At 39.3% G+C, this 20,452-nt stretch overlaps 1 protein-coding gene across 8 annotated transcripts in view; it reads right to left on the bottom strand.

Moving 5' to 3' along the window:
• The window catches only part of ZNF536 (zinc finger protein 536), a 402,112-nt gene extending 384,666 nt beyond the window's left edge, over nucleotides 1-17,446 (bottom strand). For 4 of the 8 annotated variants that reach the window (XM_043526139.1, XM_043526141.1, XM_037877840.2 and 1 more), the window contains exon 1: nucleotides 16,452-16,675. Coding sequence is in view for 2 of the 8 variants with exons in the window: in XM_043526136.1 (XP_043382071.1) it covers nucleotides 13,787-13,876 (90 nt within the window). In the remaining 6 variants the exon portion in view is untranslated. Of the gene's footprint in view, nucleotides 1-13,786; nucleotides 14,813-16,451; nucleotides 16,676-17,174 lie in introns of those variants that run through there. The other 4 variants (XM_043526136.1, XM_043526138.1, XM_043526140.1 and 1 more) reach the window with 3 other exon arrangements.
• Between the last annotated feature and the right edge of the window lie 3,006 nt (nucleotides 17,447-20,452).

Genomic DNA, 20,452 nt, shown 5'->3' with positions numbered 1-20,452 from the left:
CTTTTCAGATTTTCTTTAGATCTGTTTTATGCCCATATTTCTTTTTTCTTCATATGACAAAGGGGAAATTCTGAGATCTGGGGGCTCAGACTCTGCAGCTTCCCATGGTGCTTATGTCACATGGCCAATAATGGACTGTGATTTGCCACATAATTTGCGCTATGCCCAACCAGTGCAAGCAGTAGCATCGCATGGCTTAATGTAAATGACCTGTCACAGCCAACAGCAGGTGTGTGCCATTCCTTTCACCTCACTGAAAGACATGCCACATGTGACACAATATTTCAATCCCTTTCTCTCTCTCATATCCTCTTGCTGAGTGCAAACACAGCCTACAGAACAAAGAGCACAGCACGGGAGTTTCATGAGTTTTCTCAGTGTTGTGATATATGGCTGCTTTGGAAAATATTACAGCAACTCTGTGTCATACACCACTCAAGTTTCTGCTGTGACTGTGAACATGGTACAGGGCATAAAACTGAATATTCTAGTTAAGCTATGTAACTCTTGAGCTGTGCCCTCCATTAAGCATAACTGCATTATCTGACAAATAATCAATGTTCAGATGACACTCAAGAGTCCCAGCCACTAATCCTGGACTAAATGTACCTGATATTTGCCTTATTGCCAACGTTTTACACTGTGCCTGTGCTTCCATATCTGCCCCAAGAGGTATAAACATCACAAGGAAGGTCCAGGCTCCCAGCCTGAAAGAGCCAAGAGTGCTATTAGAGAGGTGATGAGCTCAATCTGCTCTTGGACTAAAGAGCCCTCTTATTTTGGGGGGTAGAAAGAGGTGGCTCTTTGTTGATATCACTTCCTAGAATTTTTACAATTTTAGTTCAGTTAAGTTCAATTTTTAAATATTTGGTAAAGATCTTTTTATTTTACCAAGCATTTCAAACTGAAGAGAAACTGCCCTGTCTTTTATATCAAGGGCGGCAAAGAAAATTAAAATAGTAAATATTAGTTCCAAACAACCTGCAGAAGTGAGAGCTATTTTATGACTGATGACTCCACTGAACTTAATGAATGGAGGCTGCCATTTTCTGTTATATGGAAAATTAGTGTTTTTCTCATCCCCTTTCCCCCATTATCTGGACACTCTGGCTACACCCTGTAATTTCCACAGCTACCCCTCCTCCACCAAACCCTCACTGTAGCACTAGTAAAGGTCACTCCTCCAGCCTCTCTTTGGATCCTAGCTTCTGGGAAGTCGATGGTGCTGTTCCCATCAGCATCCACCTCATTGATCACATCCTGCAGCTCTGCTTCGGTGGGGTTCTGGCCCCGGGACCTGGGCCAGATATCAGTTGGCTTGATCCATAGATCCTGGCCAGGTTTCAGGATTGTCCTGTTATGTGGTTTATCAACACCCTCACTACCACCCCCCTTGAATCAAGCAGCCTTACCTTCATTATGAGCCCCCTTCCCTCCTCACTTTCCCCTTCTGATCACGGCAAAGATCCAGATTGGGTACCAGAGAAGCATGGTTTCCTCCTCTTCCTTCTAGGAACCACTTGAGTGACCGTGGCTTGTTATCCTGGACTCAGGGGAGACTGAGGGCTATCTGACTGGTTCTGGCTTTCTGGAAGGGAGATGTTTACTGATGTCTGAATGAGTCCTAGTAGAGGATGGAGATTGTGGATTGTGTCCAGAGGAGTCCAGGTGTCAAGGAAGCAGATGACTTTTTTGTTCCATCACAAAACAAGGGAAGAGTCCATGGAATAAGTTTAAACTTATGTAAACTAAAATGTTGATTTTTTAAAAAAAGTCAGCTCCCTTGTTTCTAATACAAACCAGGATGATTCTGAAATGTAAAATTAGAAATGGAATTTTCCTTTAAACTTACAAAAAATAATTAAAAAACTAAAATTCCAGCAAATTTAAAAAACAATTATACAAATATATTGGGCCTTCTAATACAATCTGGGCTACTGACCAGTGCAACAGAGGCCACAGAGAGAAAGTCTGTCCCTCAACCAGCTCCCCCAATATGTATCACAGCTTCTCAAATGATGGCATCCTGGGTATCTGGACTATTTGAGGCGTGCTTTTCCTGGTTTCTAATCTAAGGGCCCAATTCAGCAACAAATTTAAGCACATGCTTAACTCCATCACTATTCAGAAAAACAAGGTACATGCTTAATTCCCATCGACTTCATGCTTAAATCTGCTGATAAAAGATGGATTGCTGAATTGGATGCTGAAAGCACTGATCTTTGAAAGGATAGGATTCATCACCTAGGTACTAACAAAGAAATGCTCAGTACAAGACCAACCAAAAAAACCACAGGTGGAGTTATTGTGGTGTAATATTATGCTTCTTCACTGAATGACTTAAATAACTGAAATTCTTTTCATGAATGTGAGTTTCATGTTTACAAAATACTGAACTCTACTCATGCAACAAAGAGTAAACAACCATAAACTATTCATAATTTAATGAACTTGTGTTCCCCTCACAAACACAATAAAATTCCTAAGCTACAGAACAAGAAAATTTAAAAAGTTTGGTTATTATACAGTCTTCCTGTACCTAATATAAATAAAAAAGGAAAGCACAATTCCAAAAAAAATTTAAAAGGAAAATATAAAACAAGCCCACCGAAAAATTATTTTAAATTAATTTCTTATTCACATTTTCAAAGTGCAACTATTCCATTCATACACACACACACACACACATTATAACATACTATATAGTTATTCAAAAATATACAAACACCTCATATAAAATACTACAGTGCAACTATAATTAATACTAGTTACATACTCCTCTACTCACTAGCCAATCTCCATCTGTACCTCCTTTCGTTACGGCCTGGATCCTGTTCTCATTGCATTCAATTGTTGTTTTAGTACTATTTACTACTGATAATAGGTAGAGAATCAGGCCCTAATAGAATACTAGATAACAGGGTCACCTAATGGAAAGGTTTAAGTGTTGGCAATATCGTTGATAATAAGCTAGATGTGCCTTCTTCACCTAGATGTCCAACAATTATTAGACTAAATAAGGGTTGAAGATTGTTTAGAATTAATACTGTTCACATTTAAATACAAATTATCTTAGTAGGATTTTGCATATTGATTGGGCACTGCTGTTAAGTCCTCTTATTTCTATAGAAATAAATGATCCCTTCTCAACACACAAAAGCTACCCTACCACTAAATAATGATCTCCACAGGGGACAAACCCTAAATGAAAGTAAATTCTACATACTGTAACTAGGCAGCTGAGCTATATCCAGTATCCAGAATAAGGTAATGTTGCTTTAGAGCCTTTGATTTGACGAGCCTAAGTTACTTCCATTTTATTTGAACAATAATATTTGAAATATAAAGGGCCTCAGAAAAACCCAAAGGAGAAGGAGTCAAAGAGTGCTTTGATATGCTCCCCTTAAATGAGGGATGATCATGATGGTCCCTTCTGGCCTTAAAGTCTATGAGACTATGAGAAAGGTTTACAGGGCTGCAGGGAAGGCGTCTTGAGATCCATGCAGAACTCTCTCATGCAGCCCTGCAGATCCTATAAACACCAGACTACTCATTCACCCTTACTTACTGCTAGCCTCCATTCTGTGGTAGCAAAACCCTTCCACATGGCTGCACAGTAGCAACCATGGAGGTGATGAACTATAGTGCTGTTAATTCAACTCCTGCTCTGATACCCCCAGGTGTGGAGGGGAACATGCCAAGAGCCTGTGCTTCTCCTTTCAGCATCCCTCTGGCTTGTTCTATTACATTTAGCTTCATCCACTAGTGGGAATGGAGGGGAAAATAAGGACCAAAGAAAACAAAAGTGTGTTTAAGTCTCCCCTAACTGGGAGATCTGATGCCATAAATATTATATCAATAAATTTATCATCATTGTTGGCCCAAGATATTTTTCCAAAGGCTTTTTTTCCAATAAAACAATTAAAGCATAAATAGCACACAAAACTTAGTGAAAAAGATATTATTTTAACATAACAGAAGATGCCATCTAAAGGATAGATTAGTAAATTCTTTTCAAAAACCAACATCAAGAAAGCCACCTTTCTAGATACACTAGAAGGACGCTGCACTTCTGAAATGTAGCATTTCCATAATAAATAGTAACATTTGTTTTGACTTAAATATATGAAACTCTTCTCCAGATAGGACAAACAAACCTACAACAAAAAATCAGCTCTCACAAAGTCCAAAGCCCCCCGCCCCTCCAAAAATAGGCTCTTTGTCTTTAAAAAGGAGGTCCTGTAATGTGCACATATAATCTAAATTGAAAGAGGTACCTCGACATGTGGTATACAGTATGAGAATATTATACCTGGGCTAGAGGCTCCAATTTGCTTTAGATGGTTGTAGAAGTCATAGAATAGAACTAACAATATCATATGTCATAGCATATATATCCATAAATGGCTCCCAAATCTGCTTATATGTATTTCTTTCAACATGGATATAATTTATCATATTTTCCCAATGTCTTATAAATGTGTTCCATGGTAATTCATAGAACCTGTCTTAGAAAAAATTATTTCACTAAATGTAAGTGATGTTTCAATTAAGCGTGAATCAACTGCAATAGCCATATTCAAGCGATATAAAATGTCAAAAAAGTGCTAACATCATAAATCTGAAAAAACCATTTGAGAGTTGATGTTTAAAAGGGTCTGGGATACCTTATTGATAAAACAGTAGCTTTTTCCTTATGGAATTGTGACTTTAATCTTGTCATGAAGCACACTGACTCTAAGTTCAAATCTAAGCAAAGGAGACCAAATCATAAGACAACTATGGACCTGATCATGTAAATACTTAATAGGATCTTCAATGAGTTGACTTCATTGGAACTACTCATGGCAACAAGCACTGAAGCAGGTAGTGGATGTTTGCAGGACTGAGCCCTGCAGAAGTAGTTATGATTCACGAGTACAGAGAACTTTCTTTTCTGAAGTGGTCCTCATTTCTCTCATGTTTACATGGTTAAACACTGAGCAAAGCTTATTTTCTCAAATGAGGCAGCGTATCCATCCCCTTTACACACTTTGCTGTGCAGCTACTGGTGTACATAGATCTCATCAATTAACATGACCCTCGTTCTTCTATTTACATTATATAGGAATGCTTCACAGAAGGGGGCAGAGGGAAAGTTTGTGTGTTCACATCCAGCCAAAACCTGCTTTATACACCTACAGATCTTTGGAGGTGTGTAGTACTTCCTAGGGCTCTGCAGGCCCGGAAGCCAACTTGGGCTGAATACAGCCACGAGGTTTATACTTATAGGTTTAAACTGCCCCTGAAACGGCCATTTGTTACCAGACATATTGTAAACCAAAATAATCTCAAAATCTCAGCCGAACACACATCTTGACCAGCATTTTCAGTCAGATTAATTTTTTAAGTATTTAACAGATTTCATATGAATAACCGGTTGCTGACATTGTACTATGGTGAACTTACAAAGGACCTGATTTTGTAATCTCTGCACACACAAAATTCCCGTTGGCTCCAGTGAGAATTATGAATGCATATCATTTGTAGACACAGATCTATCTACTTTAAATTTTTTTTTCCTGCAAAGAGATGACCCCCATTGAATTACTGTGTAAGAGAACAACTTACCCAAATCTAAATTTACCCTTTTTTACCTAATTTTAACAGATATTTTTAAATACAGGTTAAGGATATGATCCAAAACCCATGGAAGTCAAAGAAAAGACTCTCACTGATTTCCACGGACTTCGGATCAGGATCCTTTTTTCTCCTACAGATATATAAGAAATAAATTATTAAATAAAAATAAAATAAAATGAGAGAGAGAAATTGTCAGGTTAATTTCGATTTTGAAAAAATTAACGTTATATAGAAATCAAAGACCAATAGAGAGAGATTTCCATGATTCTTTTTTAATTCTACTGAAAACAATTTTTTGTTGTAAATATTGCTGCTAGCCAAGCTTTGCGCACGTGCATGGCAGCCACAAACAGAAACTGTTGACAAACAAAAAGAGTAACCAGTGAAACTGACTTCATGTTTCCAAATGAAGTAAAATGCAAAAAAGGAAATAACAAAATGGTTAAGTATATGATTTTAAAATATTCAGATTTAATAACTCAACACAGCTAATGAAAACTGCTTTTGATAAATATGGGTCCAAAGCATTCCCCCAATTGGGCAGATCTTACCAGCTTGCCAATGTAGGAACAGGGCTTCTGTAGTACCATTCCTCTTTCTCTGGGATTCCAGGAATGCTCCTGTGCTAGAGACTCAAAGAGTGCCTGCCCATGCTCCATGGCACACCTCCTCCCACACACATCCTCCCAGGTTTCTGTGTAGTAATCTAGCAGGGAGTTACTACCAGAACTCAGAGCTCTATTTTGTTCCCCTGGGTCTCCTCCATAGCTGTTAACAGCATCCCAGAGGGGGATCCAACCGATACAGCAAGGTATCTGCCAGGGCTGCCAGGAAAGATAAAGGTGAGAAGTGGGGCCACGAGTAGACAGGAGTGAGGCGCTATCAATGTCCTGACTCCCCTCCCCATGGATTCTCAACTCATCCCAACTCCACAGCTCAACAAACCCTTCCGCCTTGAGAGAATACTTGTTAGGAAACTCAAAGGGGAGTTTCATATAGTTCTCTTTATCTGTGGCCCTCTCCCAAGAGCTTCTACACAGGAATGGGAGTTTTAACCTAACAGTCTTCCTTGGAACTCCCAGTTAGAGAAATCCTACATGAAGATGTTTAATATATTACCAGTTCCTCAATGCCATCTGTGTGCTCACTGCTGTACAAACAGAAAAGAAACCACTCCTATTCCCAAGGAGTTATCAATTTAAGAGACTAATCCTGTATTCTTTGCACACCCAATCCCTGAGCTTTTGGGATGTACAAGGGATGCAGGACTGGACTGTAGATCAGCTTAGCTCAAACACATAATATATCAAATGATGTGACAGCCACAAAAATCCACACTGGGTTACAAATTATTTATATTACCACTGTGGCCCTTCAACATGTGGCTTTTGTATTTCATTTGTATATTGCACCTTCCATCTCTGGGAATGTTATTTCATGTTTTATATTGTAATTATTATGAGGCAGGAACCATGATCTCTCTTATGACTGGAAAGCACCTTGCACACTAAGGACACTATTGGCAATAAAACAAATAAAAAATCATATGAAGGCCCAATCTGGAAATGTTATTTTCCTTATTGCTCATTTGCCTAAAAGCATGATCAATATACATAGATATTGTATATACAGTATTCACATGCATGTACCTTTTTGCACTTGAATAAAACATATATTCTTATGAATGATCTTTTTCTTTAAAAAAATCAAGAATATTTTGAAAAGACCTAAAATACGTTAAAGAGTTTTAAAGAATAACAGTAATGTTGAGAACAAAGTATTCTACTAGCTATTATCCCTGTTATGGTATTAATAGGAGGGGACCAAAATTATAGGGTCTCTTTCCCACTGATTCCATTAACAATAAGAAGAATTACATTCCTACAGCATATGAATGAATCAATGAAGAACAGACCCCTTACATAGTAGGGCACATTAATTAAGGGTGAAATATAGCCACTTTAATTATAAATTCCAGTTTGGGGGAGTCTATAAGCTCTGTCTTTTCAAACTCTAAGGGGCTGAGATTTGAAGCAATGAAACTGGAAAAAGTTTGGTTTGAGCATGATCTCGCACACTTGTCTGAGAAGATCTGCTTTTGACATTAAAAGAGACAGATTAGTAGAGTTGTGCAAAGGGTTCATAGTGAAAGTAGAAACTACACCAGACTCACCTGCTTTGGCGGTTTTGTTATACCTGGTGGCCCAAACCTGCTCCCATAGAAATCAGAGACAGTTTTCCCCTTCGCTTTCTTTGGGAGAAAATCAGGCCCTTGAAATTCATCCCAGACCGATTCACATTTTTTGCTAACCTTTATGTATGTTCTCAGCAAACATAGACCAAATAGTAGTTTTGCATCAAAACTGTGTGAAATATTCAGTTAAACATGGTCTTGATGCAAAACCAAGTGAAGCAGCAGTTTCAAGATTAGTTTAGCTTTAAAATGCAGGGTTTGAGCAAACCCGGTATTCAAAGAGAAACTGAGGAGAAGTCACACAGGTTGAAACAAATGAAAATATTCGCACAGACCTTTGTGAAGAAAACCACAGAGGGTTTGTCTACACAGGGGTTTATTTTGTCAGTGTAGCTGCAGTGATGTAGGTACATCAGTGTAAATCCTTTGTGTAGATGCCCTGGCATCAGTGTAGAGACTGATTTGTACTAATGCAGCTCTAACCTACACAGTATAAGTCACTTCTTAACCAGTACACTTGATCTAGAGTAGGGATTTCCATTGTCACTCCTATATCAGCAAAGCCGTGGTACAAAGACTCTTGGTATAGACAAGCCCTGAGTTTCACACTGCCTTACATCTTAGTACCATAACAGAGCTTTCATGAAAACGACAATGCAAGTATATGGAAACACTGTTACGCTGTACATGAAAATAAAACTTCACTATTGTACGTTCATGCAGATCTATCAGACTAAGAAATTTTAGGAAAAGAAAAAGGCCACCCAGCCCAACATGCCACCTCTTTCTGATATAAGATTTAATCTGCACCACCTTGTTTTTTTCACCATAACTCTCACAATTTCTTTCTCCAGCAGCAAACCTAGATTTCTCTTGAACTCCTTTATACTTATTAATTCTATTGCCTTTCCTGTAACTTATTCCATATGCTTATTACCCTTTGCATGAAGCAGTTCTGCTTCAGTTTCCTATTTACTCCCAGTTTCCTAAACTTTAGATTAACCGGGCATATAAATACACCTATTTCTACCATCTGTGATAAATGATATTACAGCGACAAGGCTGAAGGTAACAATGTCAGTGCAAATCTATGGAGACCACTTTACAGCAATGAAATAAAATAATGTTCATACAAATTATACTATCATTTAGAAAAATAAATGTAAGTCTGCCCCCTAACTTAGCACGGTTTGCTCAGGTCTGATTTTCAGTCTCTCACTCCCCAGACCAGCAGAGGCCAGGACTGCCGGAGAGGCAAGATACATACAGCCCTGGGCCATGCGGGCAGGGATGTTACTCAATAGCAACCTCTCCAGCTGACTGAGGAGCAGTATTGATGAGCTCAGTGGGGCTCCAATCCTCCTCAAACAGAAGGACTAGAATGGAACATCTCCAGGACACCAGGGGATGGGTTCTATGGGACATAGGGCACTACTAGAGTGAAGAAATGTAGTGAAGTGACTATAACTACATTAAGGCTGACACAAACTTATGAAGGAAAAGAGAACCCTGGCACTCTGAGCCCATGAGTATTGGGTGAAGTCCTGATCCCAGTGAAGTCAATGGCAGTACTCTCATTGATGTCAGTTTTACCCATTGCACCTAGGCAATGTAGGGTAGAGCAATGACACCAGACTGGGAGTCAGAACTCCTGCGCACTAATCACTCTTCAGCTACTGCCTCATTCTGTGGCCTTGGTAAAGTAATTTAACTTGCCTGCTGTAGTTTTCCCCGTCTGTAAAATCAGCTAATACCATCAGTGAGGTAGGGCTAAATTTTCTAAAATAGCCTCTAAGTTGGGGTGTCTCCTGTTTTAGGCATCCAATTTTTGGCACCTAGTGACTGATTTTCAGAGGTGATGAGCACCTGCAACTCTCATTGATTCCAGTTGCATCTGTGGTGCTCAGTTCTTCTGAAAATCCCAAGTGTCTGAAGTTGGGCATCTTAAATTGAAGTGCCAGAAATTAGAGGCCACTTTTGAAAATTTGAGCCTTGATGCTTGTTCGTTGTTAACAAGACGTAAAACATACCGTGCAAGTGCTAAGAACCATTATCAGACTTATTATTAGGCACTGCAGCCTATACAACATTCCTCTATCAAAAAGTCCTGCCACAACAGGTAATGTTGACCTTTTTTAACAATATGACAATCTATTTATGAAGAATCATTTTATTCTGCCTTTTGTTGTGAGACTCTGACACAAGACAAACGCTGCAATGCACACTGCAAAGGGGGTCAGATACCGATGCTGCTGTGGCTGTTTTAACTCTGTTTTCTTGATTTGTGTTTAAATCATAGTGGTATTATGACAAAACTGTTTGTCTTCAATATAGTTCAACTTGGCCTAATGAACCCGGGCTCTTTAAAAACAATCGCACATAGTGTATTTAGATTAAGACCTATAAAAAAATTCAGTGAATTTAAAATGATTTCAAGGCCCCATCCCACAGATATGAAAAGCACAGATTACTAGGCTAATTACAATTAGTCTACCGTAATTCTTTTTTCATGCATCTGGTTAGCTAGCAAGTCCACAATATGCACATGAAATTTTAAGTGAATTTTAATACATGTGAAAGATGCCAGATTCAGAGTATGGGAGGTTCTCCCTTCTAGGATTTCTCTGTTTATTCACAGAACTAGTACAGCTGGGGCAGAGGCAATGCAAAATTCCCCTCATTGCCCTACCGATGTGCTTCATCTCTGATTTGGATCACTGCTAGGAGTGAAAAGGTACTTCAAATCTTCAGGTTCATTCACTGTTTAAGCTTCACTGCTGAACCTGCCAATAAGAGTGACAAAGTCGCTGTGGTTTTTGTGATCCGCTAAGAAATGGACTGACACCGCCAATTCATTTCAGTTTGGTCACCAAACATCCATCAGATCATAACTGTTTTCAGTCATTTCTGACCAAGGTCAGACTCTGACTAGTGACTGAGTCGTGAAAAGTTCTGTATTCTATTATCAGTTCCCTGCACCATTCAGTCACCTAACCTTAAACTAGAAATATACATTTTTATAATATTCCCTAAGATCATCCCCTTAAAGTTTCAAAATTATTTTACTTTTACATAAGTATATTTTCTTTCACAGTATTTCATACTTTTTCCTTTTTTCATCTGTGCCCAGAAAATCTTTGTTAGACATCATTTGGATTTTCGTCTTTTCTTGCCGAGAAGTTTATTCATATTTATATGAAAGGGGAAATACATATTATATTTTTCTTCTCTCCTTAATCCACAATACTTATACCTATGCAATATAGGCACATAATGCCCCCACAAAGATGAGGTGAAGGATGAGACAGAAGATGCAAAGTTTGAATGGGCGAATATAAAAATGACATTCCAAATACCATACTGTTTTTAGCATTATGAAGAGACTAGATTCAACTATTCAGAAATCTGAGAGAAATTCAGAAACAGAGTTAAATGTACTAATGCTTTCCCAAAACATGCTAAATCAGTAGATGCTAAAGAACTATAATTGCCCTCATTCAGACTTGAAAAATAAATCTATTTACTCTTTTCTTTTTGATGTTTTTGATAAAGTTCATATAAATCCATGCAAACGCCTTTTTTATTCAAAGCACTCTGAAGACACCTGTGCAATTCACAGCCAACTTAAAGCAAAAGTAAACATTTGGAAAAATGACCTATACTGATTTTCTTACACTTTAGGAAAACTTGTGCTACTATGGGGAATAAGAATAGCCCATTTCAATGGGCTAGTGCATTTTATAGGTCTGTTCTCCTGTAAATTTCCTTGGTTACCTAAGGCTCCCATGGTGGGTAAATAACCTAATGTTTCAGCTTTCTGTACTGAAGTTCACAATTTCTGATCTCAGCGCTGCCTTTACTGCTGCAAGCTAAATAGTGGTACTGATGCTGCAACTTCCAGATTACTCACTTTCCTCTCAGATCATGAATGGGTTGGGTTATTGGCCTCTAGCATGGACAAAAATACAACAATCAGCCTCTTCATCATATAAGTCTTCAGTGAAGACAATGCTGGACAACTTGCTGAACATCAGAGATCTCAAGTATTTTCAGAAGTTAGGAAAGACTGTAGAACAATACCTTTTTCTTCAGTGCAGTAGGCAAAGTCACCACAAATTTACTGAAATCATTTTAATACAGCATTTCTATAATAACAATTTGTATCTTCAGGAGCTGTTTTGCAAAACATTGCTTTAGAATAGAAATATTTTGACAAATTTGCTGCAAATGTAATATGGGGGCTAACCTTTTCTAGAAGTACAGATGTTAATTTCACGGTCATTATTTGAACAGTAAATGAAAAGAAACTTTAAAAATACTTTGCAATTTTTTAAAATAAATCAACATAAAATCCCATTCACTTGCGGCAATATAAACATAACGTCACATCTACGGGTCTGAAGAAACAGCAGGCATCAGTAAGTGTCTCCTGCTTAAGGAAGAATGAACTGGAATGAGATTCCTACTACTGAACATCTGAAACATTAGTGGATATATTCTCCTACAAACTAATTTTAAGTGGTTGTACCAAATTGGAAGTGTTTTCTGATTATAATATTTTTTGAACTCTAAGCATTTAATTTATGATTTTTGAAAGAGTAAAATACAACAAACAGTACATCCATTGTAATGTGAATAAAAAACAAGTGCAACAGAAAAAGGAAAATAGATAATATAATAAGAAGGTATGCATCTCAAGCTGTTCTTGTTACGACTACAAATCAGAAAGCCCTCAAATTGTCAAAGTTAAGAAAAAAGATCAGCTGTCTAATGAACATAGTTGCCTAATTTTCAGAGATGCTGAGCTCCCACAACTCTGTGTGAAGTCAATAGGAACTCCAGGTTCAGCATTTCTGAAAATCAGGCCCAAACTGTATTCTAATAGAAATATTATTTAGGGAGTATTTTTGTTGCAGAAAGGGAGAGGGTTCAAAGTAATCTGTCAAAGAAGTGCTGCTACGTTCATGAGTCCTAAAGCAAGCTAGCTCTCATCTGTGGGGAAAAAGTTAATTCACAGGGCTCATAAGGGCTTGCATTTGTCAAGGAGCAGGACGTCAATGCTATCATTATCAGGCAAGTCAGCCAGGCGTTTAATGGTAGAATCAGGAGACATTTGCTCTCCACTATCAGAATGACATCATAACTAAAACAGCCTTCAGCAAGAAGGAAAGAGAAATGCTGTAAGACTTGGACTACAGACAGGCTTAGCACTTCTACTGCGCTATACTGACTGAGTCACTACTCCCCTTTTAGGAGGTAAAGCTTTTAAATGTCCTGATTCTAAAACTCCATCCTGATAGCATTTCCAAAATAAGGCTCACATTTTTAAAGAAATACTCTTAAACCCTTGTCCTCAAAAGTGGAGAGAATGTTAAACCAGCCACCTAGTTTAGGAGAGATGGTCACTTACAATTCATAAATGTACTTTAAGTTTTCTGGCATTTCTAATTATGATAGTAATTTTCACTTTAGTGAACCATATGGAAGAGTGGGGGATTGAACTGTATTAAGACACTAGCTCTAGCTAACTCTGTAATTTAGAGATGAACAGCTTAATTAACTGGTTTTTTAAAAAGTGTACACACACACACACACACCCCTTTGAGTAATCGGAGGAATTTAGTGATGAACCGTCCAATGATCAGAAACATGAAAAGCAGTACATATTTAGCTTCCACAGTAGTTGTAACTATACTCCCCAGATCCCCAGAATCACAAATTGTCAATCTCTTCCCCCTCTCACCCCCATCACTACAGGTACACAGACACTGTACAAAAGCCTCACCTTGTGTAAGAAGTATGAGGGGAAAAGTTATGAAAGTCGACAGACAACCTAAAATCCCTCAGGCTACAAAAAATCCCGCTATTGAGAAACAACCCAAGAGACCACACAGGGAATGTACAGCTTTCAGAAGCACTTCTCATCTTATTTGCACTTAACCTATTGATGTACTTATGCAGGTCACTTACTTTTCGAATAGATTTGAACCCTTTATAATCATGCAGATCGCCGCGGTTGTCACTTGGGTGTTTGGTTTGGTTTTTGCAAACAAGTTTCATAAAAAAAAAAAAAAAGAAAAAGGTCCAATTATGCAAATCCGCTCTGGATAGGTAGTGAATATTCAGTATGACGGTGATACTGTAATAGTTCAATGCAACACACTGCACTGGACAGATTTACGAGGCAACGTCACTACTATGCTCTGGTCCTCGTTGAAGCATCTTGAAGTTAATTAAAGCTGCAATGTCCACTTTTCCAGCACCCTCCTCATTCCGGTTTACTATTTCAACATCAAACCAGCCAGGGGGCCTCCCCCTCGGTCTCTGTACACTTAAGCAGCCTGCCACAGTCAGTGAACAATGAACAAAGATTTGAGTGATAGACGGGGCGGGGGGAATCTCCACGGGAATAATCAAATCCGGTTTAAACAAGTAACAAAATATAGTTGCTAATATTAAACTAGAAAAGAAAACATTCTTCTCCAACTGAGCGTGCACAGGCATTGGGCCAATCCCCTGCAGAAAGGACCTCAAAGCAGCCAGTCCTCCCCATTTCGAGCAGTGAATGAGCCCAAACAAGGATTCTAAACTTAATTATGACACTTAAAATAGTCTTTTTCCACATAAGCAGGGAGGCTCGCCACGGCTATCTGTACCAACCGGTCAAATCAGCTCAGCAAACACGGCCCCTGTTGGATTTATTTTAAACTGCACAGGGGGGGAAATGCACAGCTCTAAAAGTGCACTCCATGCTAAAGCACACATACGGCAGTACACCCATGCTTTCTGAAGGGGCTTTTCAAAGACCAGCTCCCCTAGAACTGCCTGTTATCTGTGTCTTATATTCTCATTGTTTGTCCATGCATGTGGAATAACAAACAGAGCAGCCTCAGCGCCTTCGGATTGCAAGGACTCTCCCCTTACCCAGCTCATTTTCTGCTAAAGTGAAAATGAAGGGATCTGACAAATCACGTCTCCGCCTAGACACTATTATAGACATAACAATATCCGCCAAACAAAAACCCTTAAACAATAACATCCATGCCCGTAAATAGGCTGCTGAATCCTTTCTCCTTCTATACTTTCCCTCCCCCCCCCCCAATTTCTCTACCCCCTCCCCACAATACAGGAATTTATAAAACGTACTAAAATTGGACTTAATATTCTGCAGAGAGGCAGATTTTATGCATCGACTAATTGCAATTATAATATAAGAGTCGAAAAACTAACTTTTTCGGATGGACCCAGTTAAACTTGTACTACATCCAATCTCCTTGAGAGAACTACAGACCCTTTTAAAAAAGCCACCCTTCTTTTAAGTTCGCAAGCATCACGGTTTCTTTCAACCTTTCTTCATATCCATATTTATATAGATATTCATTATTTGCAAAACTGCAACAGATGGGCGCCTTCAAAATCTAGATTCTTTCCTACTCATCCAAGAATATTGTTTTATTTAAAATCTTGAAACATCTCCTATGCCCCCCGCCTACGACTGTTCTCCTCAGTACTTCATCCCTGCGAAATCATTCTCAGGAAAAGAGCAGAGAGTCAAGATCAGTGCCGCCCCAGTGTGCTAAAAACGAAGAGACTGTAGCAATCTCTTCATGTCAACGCTTTTTAAGGATAGTCTCCCCACCCCCCTCATCCATTCTTCACACCCATCCACCCCCCAAAATGTTAACCCCGGTGCCTTGACATAACCCAGTTCCCGGAAAGGTTCATGTCCGAGTAGCTTCTCTTATCCTATGGAATTGGCATTTAAGTTTCCTCTTTAACCTGTTACTTTTTCTGTACGTTAAAAATGCCCTGGATTTGTGGCTGACAGGTGCTTCTCTGCTCCTTCTGCGGTGTTTTCAGGCATGCTCTTTTACCTTCCTAAAAGGTTTTAAACCTGATCTGACATTTAGTGCACACTTGAATGTCATAACGTTCCTCAAAGCATTATGCACGGCTCCTATTCATAAGAGGTCGATTAGAGCACAAAATGGCAGGTCTCTTAGGCACTTGAGTCTCACAAGTTTGACACATGCTATGCATCAGCTAACTTTGATTAAAAAAAAAAAAAAAAGGAGGGAGTTTACAAATTACACTCCGGGTAGCCGGGATCCTGCAAGGAGGGGGCGGGGGGGAAACACGTTTAAAGTCACTTCAGCAAAGTTTACTCAGCAACAATCCTTTAAAAAAAAAGTTTCTGGGCAACTTAACGGCAGGATTTCTCAGGGCGGCAGGGAGCGAACTTGCTCCTGCCCGACCCCACGTTATCCAAAACCAGGCAAACTCTTGTCTCTCTCTTTTTATTTTAAGTAACGGTTTTAAAAGAAAGGAGAGAGGAGAAAGAGGGGGGAAACCGGAGGGTTTTCTTCAGGCTAAGTTCTATAGCGCCATTCAATGGCTTCTCTGCTCCTTTCATTATTTTCTGCTTTTCCCCTGACAGCCCTGCTTGCAAACGTCACGGCTATGGATATTTAATTATACTGTATTTTTTTTAATCACGGTGGAAAACGCAGGCCCCGTTGCGATGATTAAAAAGAAATAAAAGAAAATAGTCCAAACTGACTTTGGAGCCTCTTTCCTCGCTCCCGGGAGCCGCCCGGAGCCTGAAACCCCCCCTTGTTACCTTTGTCTTTCTTACCTTACAATTTAAAGCAACGCGTAGAAGAAACTCCTGCACGTAAACGAAGCGTTGTAAAAGATTGTGTTCAATGAATAATGAAGCATGTCCACATGATTGACTTGATCATTTTCTTGTGCTGAGGGGGAAAAGTGGAGCGCGGAGCTGTCACAATTGCCCGCTGTGGCTAGCCCTCCTAACTGTTTGCAACACATCCCGAGTCAAGAGTGCTTTATTTTAATCTGTCTCTTTTCAGAATAACCCCGTTCATTGATACTGATCACCCAACATCACAAGACATTCCCATCTTTCAGCTTGGACTCCCCCTATCTGGTAGGTGAAATGCATTGTACCATTAAAAAAGCACTCCATTGTCGTCTTGGCATAATTCACAGCAACTAGATAGGTCTTGCGGCATTTAGCTTTGATGAGCCAAAAGCTGAACCCTTGATATAATAATCTACAAAGAATGGTCTGTGATCGTCCATTTTTTCTCTCTGTCTAGCAACTAAGAAACCATTTAACACAGCGCAGCTTGGTCTTGACCTTGAGCTCATGTAAACACACTTATTAAAATCTATCTATTCTCTAAGAACACATTCTGATTGTCAGACTTGTTATTCAGACATATATCAACCCCCCTCGCCTGTCTTTACTTGCATTCCTGCCTTTTACTAAACAATTTTTTATCAAGCCCGAAGAGATTATCTTTTTTTTAAAAAAAAAAAAAAGCGTCGTTCTTACCTGCTCCTGAAACTATTTCAAGTCTGTTTCCTTTAAAAACTCCAGGGTAAATCTTGGTGGACACCGGGACCGGAGCATCAGTCACAGCTCCGGCGTTTAAGAGAAGTAATCAGCGATAAAGTGACGTTGATCTGCACTGTAACCTTGTGGCGTATTTAATGTAAATAAGCCAGTTATGTTGCCAATCGCATGCATACAAACACATAAAGGTCTTCAGCGTTGCATTTTGATTCTTTCCATTAGAGCCGACTTTATTTACATACACTATTTAGGGGATCATGATAATTCTAAAACAATACTAGTGCCAAATGATTATGAAAATATGATTTTAATTAATCACGTAGTAGGCAAGGAAATTAGCATACGGTAATTAAACTTAGAGAAAAACGTCATGGAGGTTCTCTGCCTTATGGGTTCGGAATAATCATTAAACGATGGGTTTTCAGGACTTAATTATCAAACAAATAACTTTTTTAAAGCAACTTTACAAGGTTTATCCGCAGGGCAACGATTTAGTAAATAATATACAACCAGGCAAACAAGGTGCAAATGTGACTGGTGAAATAGGTTATGTTTCTACAAAGCAAGAGGGGAGGGGGGAAGCTGAATAATGCAATGATGGATTCTGTGTCCCATAGTTGACAAAAGCATGGTGCCTCAATAGACTCTTTGTTATGGGATTATATAATGATTGTGGTGTAATTATGGGGGGAAAGATTTAGTAATAATAAAAAAGTATCAAAATACACCAATGAGCAGCTTGTTTTAAAGAAAGGCTTGCATGTGACAGTAGGGGCATGTTAATAACAAAAAAGGCAGGGCCCGAAAGGGCTGACAAATAAAGACTGTGATGCGCACGATTAAGAAGCGATGGAGACAGATTGATTATTCAAAATGCCGAGCCACAGGGACACGTAGAACATTGATTCAGGTAAGACTAGTTTCATCTTGACTGAAATGAGTTCCCTGAAGATGACTGGCATACATTTTAAATCAGTTTACTACATAAAAAGCAAAACATCACAAGCAGAATCCATCTAGTTAAAATAGAAGTCCAAGGGGGGAAAAAAGTTTATGTTTGTGGCAATTCCCAAGGAGACTATGGAATTGCAGAGGAAGGGGATTTATTAATTCGCTCTTCCTAAACACTGGACCTAAATGGACCCATCATTTATAATCCCCAACCTCTGTTTCTGGATTATTTGGTGCTAACCTGGCTCTTTCAGTTATAGAGGGTGTATTAATAATCCTATAGGTACAGTAAGACTTTTGTTACAACTGCAGTAAAATAACTTTCTAAAATAACTGAAAAAAACAGCTATTTTTCCCAACTGATATTTTAAAAGTGAAGTTTATGAATAGTTGTCCAGAGCTATTCAATGTTAAAAAAATTCTCATGTCTATACTAAAAAAGTTTAGGAATTCACTCTGCATTTTCCAGTTTGATGTGTCTGAAATTCCTCTTTGAAAAAATTCCAAAATACAAGTTTTTTCTATAGAAATTAGCATAGCAATCACATCAATAATATCACTATCTCTATGGGAATGATAACTGGAGCAGTGGGGGTGTTCTTTATTTCAATTCTTCGTGGATCAACTGATTATATTCTGTCTTCTTTTGAACTTGTTATTGTAAGTCAAGTGATTCTTTATAAGTGACAGCCCTGACAAAGAGACGAGGATGGGAAAGCAGGTCGAAAGGAAGTCGCCATATGGACTTTTAAAAAGGCACTTTTTAAGCAAGATAATGGGGAAATGGATGTTGCCTTTTAACCCTATCACAACTGAGTATTATTAGCAGTCTTGTGAAGAGCCAGCCATACTTTTCTTTTTAAACTATGAGTGATAGATTTTACCTAACGATTTCTATGACATAAGGCTTAAGTATACAAATTCTATATGAAGTAGTGCCTTTTCAGAGACTGAGGACAAGTGACACCCAAAGGAATCAAGGGCCAGAGGTGTTGAGACTACCAGAAAAAGGGACAGGGACTCAGGAAATATCCACAGTAAGTTTTCTTGAGACAAAGCCAAGTGTATAGGGTAGAGACAGGTGAAACAGGGACTGACTGTAAAGGCGCTTTAGACAACCAACTAGCTGTTCTCTCTCCCTCCCTGTGGGATATGTGTGTTGCTCACAGGGGGACTGCATAGAGCTGCAAAAGAAGAATAAGAATTGGGTTCTCAGATCTGCTCCCCCAAAATGATGGATATGTCTTTAGTTTGTTTTTCTCTTCTTTCACTTCTCTGTTCTGGAGTGGCCAATTGAAGGCAGACAGAGGAAAAGTAGAAGTTCCCAGAGAGGGACATGTGTGCTCAGAACAGGTTCTAGTCTCTCTAAGTTGGAGAGAGAACTGGTTCACCAATCAGTAGAGGAGTGCCCATCTCAACTCTGAGAGATGAAGGTTTCAGTTAAAGACCTTCTGGATCCCAGGAGTAAGAAGAAGAGCAGATCACCTCAGGCAGGGCAAGGCAGGCAATGGTGTCAGGGGATGCACCTTGGGCTGGTCTGGGAGCCCCCATTTAGGAAGCTTCAGAGACATGAACCTGTTGAGGTTTCCTTCAGAAATATATTTGCCATGCAAGCCCTACCCCACCTCCCACACTTCATGAGCCCAGGGCGAGTTGCCCAAATCAGGGTTTCACAATATTCCCAAACCACCTCTTCAGCTCCAGTAGAGCCTCCCATATTCCATCCCGTCCCTTTCCACATCATTCGATGCACTCCCTTGCTGTCCATTCTTCCCTCTCTTACACCCTGCCTTTCTTCTCCAGAGCGTGCTAATCCATTATTAACTCTAGAACTTCCACTTCCACTAACCCAGCTTCCATAGCCTCTTCTTAACTCTCCTCTTCGGCTTTTATCATATACTGTGTAAGGCAGTGTGCCGTTTCTTTAAATCTGGAGTAGGAAGTCAGGCAGGGGAGATCTAGGGGAAAAAAACTCTTCAGTGGTTAGAGAGAAAGGTTTATACTGTTTTTCTTACTCTACAAGTTTCTTGTCAGTGTTAGAAGAAATTGTGCCCAATTCTCCATTGAGCTCCTTTGCACCACCCCACCAAGGAAAAAAGTCTATGAAATCAGTGGACCTGCCCCCTGAGAATTCATCTGGCACGGGGTAAATCACTGGGTAGCACAGAGACAGGTAGCAGGTCTCAGCCACCTCTATCATAGCAGTCCCTGTATAGGTGGCGTGGCCACTAAAGAGGGGGTGTGGCTGAATCACTGCTATGCTGCAGTTATTTCTGACTACCAGAACAACCCCTTGAGGCTGAGGG

This window comes from Chelonia mydas, chromosome 12, assembly GCF_015237465.2.
Source record: "Chelonia mydas isolate rCheMyd1 chromosome 12, rCheMyd1.pri.v2, whole genome shotgun sequence".
Classification (NCBI taxonomy): Eukaryota; Metazoa; Chordata; order Testudines; family Cheloniidae; genus Chelonia; species Chelonia mydas.
This window is presented reverse-complemented; position numbering and strand designations above follow the sequence as displayed.